Source organism: Alexandromys fortis, unplaced genomic scaffold, assembly GCF_014885135.2.
Source record: "Alexandromys fortis isolate MF-2015 unplaced genomic scaffold, M_Fortis_MF-2015_v1.1 scaffold_273, whole genome shotgun sequence".
Lineage (NCBI taxonomy): Eukaryota > Metazoa > Chordata > Mammalia > Rodentia > Cricetidae > Alexandromys > Alexandromys fortis.
In genome coordinates this window covers 1,011,955-1,021,024 of record NW_026068145.1, presented here as the reverse complement: position 1 = coordinate 1,021,024, position 9,070 = coordinate 1,011,955, and the positions used below count along the sequence as shown (strand labels likewise).

The 9,070-nt window shown below is 50.2% G+C and overlaps 1 protein-coding gene across 1 annotated transcript in view; it reads left to right on the top strand.

The window, feature by feature from the left end:
• The first annotated feature begins 6,943 nt into the window (after positions 1-6,943).
• Vdac2 (voltage dependent anion channel 2) overlaps positions 6,944-9,070 on the top strand; it is a 14,483-nt gene continuing 12,356 nt past the window's right edge. The window contains exons 1-3 of the mRNA XM_050126922.1: positions 6,944-7,332; positions 7,519-7,577; positions 8,518-8,738. Of these exons, the coding sequence (XP_049982879.1) occupies positions 7,544-7,577; positions 8,518-8,738 (255 nt within the window). The 5' untranslated portion in view covers positions 6,944-7,332; positions 7,519-7,543. The remainder of the gene's footprint in view (positions 7,333-7,518; positions 7,578-8,517; positions 8,739-9,070) is intronic.

The window sequence follows — 9,070 nt, the reverse complement described above, 5'->3', positions numbered from 1 at the left end:
AGCCAAGGTTGGCCTTGTTCGACAAGTCTTGTGCACTGCTAGATGGGCCATTCTAAGAGCCACCCCTCCATCCTACTTGCTTCTCAGCTGGGAGCAGTTCTGTGACTCTCAGTGGGTCCTGATGGGCAGTCCCCGGTCCTGCACCTCACCACAGGAGATCTAAATGGTGTGTCTTCATGGTTACCATGATAGACCCAGAGCTGGTCACATTTCAGGGCTGCTATGTTGGGGGTGCTATTTCAGATTGACATACTTTCTGCGGCACTCGGGCTCTCCGGATCCTTCTCAAGAAATCCGGGGTTGTGTTGCATTCTCTCTTATCCATCATAGAGAGTAGCAGGGTTCTGAGAACCTTATGCTTAAAGTGGATCAATGCTGGGGTAACTCATCGATTACCAAATCCATCCAATCTCAGTTCCTTTCCTGTGTGATAATTCTACTAATTCCTTGTGGGGTTAGCATTCAGCAAGGCTGTGCTGGTTTAGGAAGTCAGGTTTGGACTATGTTGTGGAGGCCTATAACCTGCACTCAGCTGGTCTGTGGATTGCTTCGTGGTGAAGTTCTAAGGCAGCGCCATGTGCCTGGCTGTGTTCATCCGGCAGCAGTGTGTCTTGCAGACTGGAGAAGAGGGAGGCCCTCTGAGTCACTCCTGTCCGTCCTTACAGCCCTCCACCCCTTCTCCAGACAGAGGGTGTGGATCTCAACCAAAGCCCAGGGCAGGCTAGTGGGAGGGATAGCAGGTCACCCTGTACCAAGCTGACCAACCTCCCACAGTGAGAAATAATGGCCCATTGTCCCTCTGCTTCCTCCTCTGTTTTGCTCTGTATGGAGTGTCCAGGCAGCCTGCCAAACTGCCCTTGTGACTTCCTGGGGCCCAGAATTCTCCCTCATCTTCCTTCCACTGCCTCCCACACCAACTCCAGAGACACAGGGCAGCCACACAACAGATATAGAGAGGCGTGGGGTGCAAGTCATAAGACAGTCTCAGCAGTGACCCCATAAAGCCAGCTCCTGGTCCCCTGTTTAGTTACTGTAGAGGCTCTTACCCAAAACTCAAGTTAGGGAGGCAGCTATAAGGCCGTGGACAAAAGCCACAGCAGTCTAAAGCAGTGGCTTTTTCTTTGTTTTGTATCAGTCTCCCTCCGTGGGGAAGACTTGAAGTAGGCAGCAGCGTGCCTGGTGCTTAAGAGAGGCTGCCTCTGACTGTACCAGAACTGGGCTCAAATTCTGCCTCCCCACCCTTCAAGAACCGGCTGTGTGTACTCAGCCAGGGAGCTACTTATGTTCTCTGAGGGTTGCTCTAAGAATTAAATGGAGCATATGTTCCTTTCAGAGCAAAGGAGGTGCCTGGCATGTGTGAATAATGATTATTTTGATTATGTTCATGATCTTTGTCTACGTCGGTGCCTTGGGATGAGTGGGTGGGTATAGGTGAGTAAGAAACAGTTCTTACAGTTAAAGAGCAGAATCTTCTAAAAGTGATAAAAAGCCGTGTGGTGCTGGCACACACCTTTAATCCCAGCACTCAGGCGTATCTCAGTGAGTTCGAGGCTAGCCTGGTCTACAAAGTGAGTTCCAGGACAGCCAGGACTATTACATAGAGAAAGCCTGTCTCAAAAAGCCAAAAAAAAAAAAAAGAGAGAGAGAGAGATAAAAGTAGCTGGATGTGGTGGTGCACACCTTCAATCCCAGCACTTGGAAGGCAGAACCAGAGGTCAAGGCCAGCCTGGTCTATGGATCAGTTCCAGGACAGCCAAGGCTACACAGAGAAGCCCTGTCTCAAAAACCAAACCAAAACAATCAAAAGTGATATAGGTAATTTTGTTTTGTTTTGTTTTTCAAGACAAGGTTTCTCTGTGTAACATTCTTAGCTGTCTTGGGACTCACTTTGTAGACCAGATTGGCCTCAAAATCACAGAGATCTGCCTGCCTCTGCCTCCCGAGTGATGGGATTAAAGGTGTGCACCACCAGTACCCGGCTGAGCTTGCTCGGGGCTTAAGAACAATTACTGTTCTTGAAGAAAGAAGCTGGGGTTTGGCTCCCTGCACCCACATGGTGGCTCACATGTGTAACTTTAGTTCCAGGGAATCTGATGAGCTCTTCTGGCCTCTGTGTGCACCTCACAGTCACATGGTGCACATACAGGTAAAATACTCATACATATCAAAAATACAAAATTAAATTTGTTAAAAATAGCAAATGAAGCTGGACAGCAATGGCACACACCTTTAATTCCCGCACCGGCAGAGGCTGATCTCTGAGTTAGAGGTTAGCCTGGAATGAGTTCCAGGACTGTCAGGGCTACACAGAGAAAAACCTGTATCAAAAAACAAAACAACAGCCGGGAGGTGGTGGCGCACGCCTTTAATCCCAGCACTTGGGAGGCAGAGACAGACGATCTCTGTGAGTTCGAGGCCAGCCTGGTCTAGAAGAGCTAGTTCCAGGAAGGAACCAAAAAGCTACGGAGAAACCCTGTCTTGAAAATCAAAAAAACAAACAGACAAAAACCAACAAACAGCAAATTAAACCAATAACAACGTTTGCCAGCGGTCCGAGTCGCTGGCTAGACAGGAATAGCAAAGTCCTTCCACATTGGTCTCTGTACCAACCCTGCGTCTGAATTGGGAGCAGCTATGTGAAGTTTGCACGTTGGGTCCTGTAAAGCCGTAAATCCACTGTCTGCTCTAATGATCACAAACTAGATTGAGCTAGAGAAGGCCCAACTCTATTGTGATCTGGAAACTGAAGAACGCTTGTCTTTCCCTAAATCGCTTCTGGGACACGAGTGTCTAGATCACTGTCTTTCATGCTGTAGTGTGCCTAAAAATGGCATCCTGAGGTTGTGGACCCCAGACCCACGCATACTGTTCTTCATGCGCAATAGGAGCAGTTATTACATGTATTGGCTTTATTTCGGAGACCAGTTAATAATTCCAGGGCTGGCTGCAGGCGCTAACCTCTCCGAGTTACCCCAATACAAGTCCCTGTGTGCATTTCTGCCCTCCCTAGCTCTCCACCCTGTGTGCTCCCCTTCCTGGTGTGAGCTCCTACTCTGGCCTCTCTGCCACCCCATCTCTCTGTACTCTTTATGGGGTACCTTAGGAGTTTTATAGGGTACAGAGAGGTGGGGTAGCAGAGAGGCACGCACCATACAGTACCTTTCCACTGGACCATACCCCAAGTCCTGCCGTCCTTTATGACCCATTTGCCGAGCACTCTTAGTCATGGAGAACTTTGGCACCTGACTCAGAGTTATCCTCCCCACCGCTATCCAATACCCCGGTGACTCCAGCATCTCAGCCTACAACTCGTGCCAGTTCACAGTTTTGTGCAGTGCAGCCCACACCAATGCTCTTGCCTCGCTCCACCAGTGGACTTCACAGTGAGCTCACAGTGAGCCTCGAGCTCTCTGGTTCTCTTTGTATCCCTCTCCTTCTTCCCCTCCCCCCTTTTGTTTTGTTGAAATAGGGTTTCTCTGTAGCTTTGAAGCCTGTCCTGGAACTCACTTTGTAGACCAGGCTGGCCCCAAACTCACAGAGATCTGCCTGCTTCTGCCTCCTGAGGGCTGGGATTAAAGGCGTGTGCCACCACTGCTTGGCAGCCCCTTTCTCCCTCTAAGTCTTCAACTCCTCATTTTCCCCAGGCCTAAGCAAAAGGGGTTCCCATCCACTTCCGTAGTATAGGTCCCACTCCAATCTTCTAGGATTGTGCCCATTCCTAGAAGAGGTGGCATCTTCAGGCCAAGGGATCCCCTCCCCCCATATGAAGGCCCATTTCCACATAGAGGAGCTTTCCAAATCCTGTGAGCCTTCCGCAGCCTGTTCCAGGGCCTGCATGAACTCTACCCTTAGCTGGTTTGTGCTAAGGGTGGACCGAGTTGCATATCTATCTCTAAACCCATGCGATAGTCAGAGTGTGTAAACCTAAGGGGATGGCACTCGGCTGTGTGGACTGGGTGGCCCTCTACCAGTACGTATCAGAGCCTGCGGCAGTCAAAGAATGTGTGCATAGGGCCAGCTCTTCTGACAGGCCGTCTTTGAGCCCATGCAGGAGCAAGACTGACTTTACCTGCTGGATCTCAGAATTTCAGAATTGTGGACCAAGGACTCTCGTTTCCCACCTTTCTGAGCAAGGATGTCTTTAAAGTAATCCTGTGCTCATTTCACCATTGTGTGCTGGAAGTGGGTGAGGGCAGAAAGCTAGTCCCTAGTTCACAGGAACTGAAGTCAGGGAACTAGTCATCTAAGTGGCCCCATTCTGACAGGAAGCTGGAGGGTTGGGGCAGGTTATCTGTGAAGTAATTAATGTCCTTGCGTATAAGAATGGAAATAACTCTGTGAGCAAAGCATGGGCTGCAGAGTTGTAAAATATGTCCACATATTCACTGACACGTCTGTCACAGGATGCAGCCCAATTTCCCTCCCCTTGGTATAAACTGGTCTGAGTAATTTACTCTTTTTTTTTCCTGCATTTTCTTTATTTCTATTTTTTTTTCATTTTCAATACCATGGATTTTTGTTTTGTTTGTTGAAAAAAATTCCTTATGTAGCCCAAGCTGGCATCAAACTCACTATGCAGTCAAGAATGACCCTGTAGCCTGGCAGTGGTGGCACATGCCTTTAGTCCCAGCACTCAGGAGGCAGAGGCAGGTGGATCTCTATGAGTTCGAGGCCAGCCTGGTCTACAAGAGCTAGTTCCAGGGGCTGGAGAGATGGCTCAGTGGTTAAGAGCACTGCCTGCTCTTCCAAAGGTCCTGAGTTCAATTCCCGGCAACCACATGGTGGCTCACAACCATCTGTAAGGAGATCTGGTGCCCTCTTCTGGCCTGCAGGCAGATTACTGAGAATACTGTATACATAATAAATAAATAAATCTTTAAAAAAAAAAAAAAAAAACTAGTTCCAGGACAGGCTCCAAAGCTACAAAGAAGCCCTGTCTCAAAAAACAAACAAAACAAAACAAACAAACAAAAGACCCTGATCTGTCTGCCAGGTGCCAGGATTCCAGGCACGTGCTACCACATCAGGCTTGGTCTTTTAGCAGTTTGGATGTGAACATTCAGATTGTTTACTGAATCCTGCTCAAAGTGAAGACCTTGAAACAATTTCTCTTTAAACTTATCCTGTCCTATCTATGCTCTCCACCCAAGATAGCCAGGAAATTAGATTCCTCCCTCCCCAGACAAGGTTTCTCTGTAGTTTCTCTCCAGCCCCCTTAACTTATTTTTATGTCGATGTATTTGTGGCATATGCAGGGAGCAGCCAAAGCCCTGAGAAATGAAGTCCTGTGTGAATGCATATTAGACCCGGGTATGGCCATGCCATAGAATCCCAAGGCCTCCAACCCTTGGGACGATTGGCAAAACCCATGTGGATGGAGCCCAAGAGAAATGGCAAAGCTTCCCTCGAAGGTATGAATGTTTATGGAAGGCTGATGACTGGAAAAACTAGCAACAGTCCCTTCCTCCTCCCACACGTCTACAGCCTGAGACCACTGCCTGCAGACACCTCCTACCAAGACTGCCTAGCCCCTGCCCCTATGCAGGTTGCAGTGACAGCAATCAGAGAACCCCACCTCACCTCAGTTTCACTGTACGGAGATCGTTTCTTCATCCCCTCCCTGCCCCAACCAGGGTTCCTGGACCAAAGCTGCATTGGCCATGGTGGTATATATACATATATTTTCCATGTGGGTGCATGTGCAAATGTGTGCACATGCATGCCTGTTTCTTCGTTGATGACTCTCTAATTTACTGAGGCAAGGTTTCTTGCTGAATCCAGAGCTTGCCAATTTAACTGGGTTTTGGATTGGGGAAGCCCAATTTGCCATATTTTCACTGTTTAGGACGAGAGTGAAAACTTCACCATGCTTGAGTCGAGGAAAAGTTCAGAGATAACTGGTTTGTGAGTGTGTATGTGTTCGGAGTCTTTGCTCTCAGTCCGACTGTATGACTATTAAACATTATTAAACCTCACCTTAGAGATGAGGAAACTGAGGTTCACGGGCTAAATTGCCTGAGTTTTATTGAATTGAAGCTTCAATTGTCTCCATGTCTAATTTGTATGGGTGTCTGTGTGGGTTCAGGCATGCACGCTTATGCCCGTGGAGAGCAAAGGACTTCGGGTAGTCTCTATTGCTCTTCCCCTTATTCCCTTGAGGCCGAATCTTTTACTGAACTTAGAGCATTCTGTTTGCTGACCAGTTGGCAGAGAGCCTCAGTGACCCACTTGTTTCTGGTTCTGGGGCTATTACTGGATTTTAATGTGGGGGCTGGGGATCGGAGCTCAGGTCCACCCGCTGAGCCCTCTCCCAAGGCCCTGTTCCTATCTTCATTAGCGCGCACATTTCTTCTTCCCCCTATTTATCTCAGGCTGTAGCTTAGCCTCATACTGGCAGCGATCTCTCTGTTTCCCAAGAATCAGGACTGGCTGCTCCCCGATTCTCCTTGCACATCCAGAGAATGAGAGCACCCTTCTAATGCCTGGCAAACACGAACCCTACAGTTCTCCTCCTAGCTCTCCAGGCATCTCAACCAGGGGAAGCCTATTTCCCTACTGGATGGAGCATGGCTTCTGCACGTGTGTGAAAGCCATCCCATGCTTGAGTGGGAAGGAGGCTGCAGGAGCGCAACCATGAGGCTCTCAGAGCAGAGCCCACCGAGCCCGGCCCAAATTGGTTCCTCGGGAGCCCAGCCCCACCAGAAGATGACATTGCAGTGGGCGCTGAACCCACGAAGGAAGGGACTGGAGGCTGCAGATGGCGCAGCATACCTCACTTCGACCTCCCCGGCTCTGAAGTCCGGATCGGGCGGCGACTGCCTGCACTCTTCCTTGTTAGGACCCTCAGCCCGGAGGTGGAGGGGGTGCACGTGACCCTACGTGCTGCGGCGCCCCGCCCCGTCGTGACGCGCGTGGCCTCTCCCACACTGGCCCCGCGGGTGCCGTTGCGCCGCCTCCGCCGTTCCCGGCCCTCGCCTCTGGGGCTGCCCCGTACATTGCCTGACCCGTGGCCCGCCAGCTCCTTCTCGCCCGGTCCCAGCCGGAAGGTCCGAGACAGCTCACCTCGGGGGATCGTCGTGCCCTCAAACCCCGTGGCCCCTCCGGAGCAGGTGGGAGTGGGCGGCGGGCGGCGCGGCAAGGACAAGCACAGCGGACACCCCGGGCGGCGGCGGCGGGGTCCTGGCTGGGGGAGGCCAAGCTTGCGGCGGGGCGCAACGGTGTCTCCTTCACTTCGCCCTCCAGCCGCGTTGGCTGCAGCGCAATCGCCAGGTAGCGGAGCGGCCTTAACTGCGAGCGGAGCGGCGGCGGCAGCGCCCCTCAGGACACCCGCAGGTACTACGTCGTCCGCCTCACGCCGAGCCCGGCCTAGGCCGAGCGGGCCGCCTGAGCGGACTCGGGACGGCCCTGCTCCCATAAGATGGCCGCACCGGCCCCAGCCCCGGCCCCTTGCCCTTCTGTCCGAGATCCCCTGTGGGCCCTCTGATCGTTCCCTGACCGCACTTCTTGTCCCTTCTACAGATCTCCTTTTCCCCGCGGCTTCGCTATGGCGGACTGTTGTGTACAGACATGCCCACGGCGTAAGTAGATCGATAGACATGTCAGCGGTGGGGCTGCTGTGTCCCCTTTGGGAAACCATAGCCGGCCCCTCAGCGATCCACATGCCTGCAAGGTCTCTGCTGACGGACACGGTGCTGGGCTGTTGGGTTGCAGATAGGGGCTCGCGCCCTGGGCGTTGGTTCTTAGCCGTACCCACCCTCTGCTTTTGGATGTGTCATTTACAGATCCGAAAGCAAAAGAGAAACTACTAGTTGTTGAATTCCATTTTGGAGAATTAGATCAGTCACTTTGCTGGAGGAAGTAGTTCTCCGGCCTGCAGGGACCGTGCACTACAAGGTCATTTCTCGTGTTCCTAAGGGCGTGGACGTGCTCTTTAGAATGAATGAGCTGCGGGAGCTCAGATTCCGTGCCCTTAAGCCTCACTGCATTGGCGGAGTACTTGGGAGTCATATTAATGTGTTCAAAGTGCTATTTGATATTTAGTTGCCGTAGATACTTTACTGAAACAGAAGATGGTTGTATTTTACCCCCTATGTTTCAAGATGTTAAATTTCCGCCTCCGTGCCTCAATGTTGGTTTTGTTCTTGGAAGACATACCAAGGGATTTGCTAGGGGAAAATCCCTAAGTTTTGGTTTTTATCTCAGTTAAATCAGTCAATCCCCTTGAATACCGGCAAGTGTGTACACACGTACTAGTGTTGTGAGACTGGATACATTGTTCCGGAATTAGATAGGCTACCCCCTACCGTATTAGAACAGTCTGGTAGAACCGCCCCAAGTTTATATTACCACATAGCTTTTAGGAGTAAATATTGTTACGGATGGCTATTTAGAGTCAATTTTGTCGTGGTTCTAGAGGCATCAAAAACATAGTTCCCCTTAGTCTGCTTTCATGTAAATATTAGTCATAGTCCAATCATAATCCAGTCACATTAACTGTAGAATGTTTCTTTTCCCCAGCAATGTGTATCCCTCCATCCTATGCTGACCTTGGCAAAGCTGCCAGAGATATTTTCAACAAAGGATATGGTAAGGACTTTAGTTTTGATTTTAGCGTTTTTTTTTTTTTTTTTTTTTTTTTTTTTGTGCCATGCCTCATATTGGGATGTTTTTTGCTGAAAAGAGAAAATGTGTACTTGGATCCCTCAGGAAATTGGCTTGTTTTTCCAGACTGGATATCCTGATGGGTTGATGCTTTTTGTGTTATAGACTGCTATGCTGCACCAGGTTTCTTCAGGTCGAAGTTTACGAATTCTAACCTTTTAAGGGAAAAACTTTTACTTTTTTTCTTCTGTGTTTTTTGAGACCGGGTTTCTCTGTGTAGCCCTGGCTGTCCTGGAACTCACTCTGTAGACCAGGCTGGCCTTGAACTCACGGAGATCCACCGGCCTCTGCCCCCAAGTGCTAGGATTAAAGGCTTGTACTTTTATTCTCTTCAGTGACAGCTCAGCCCCGACTTAGTGTTTTCATTTTGTGTTTGTGACTCCTGGGAGGACCGAAGCCTTAAGGGGTT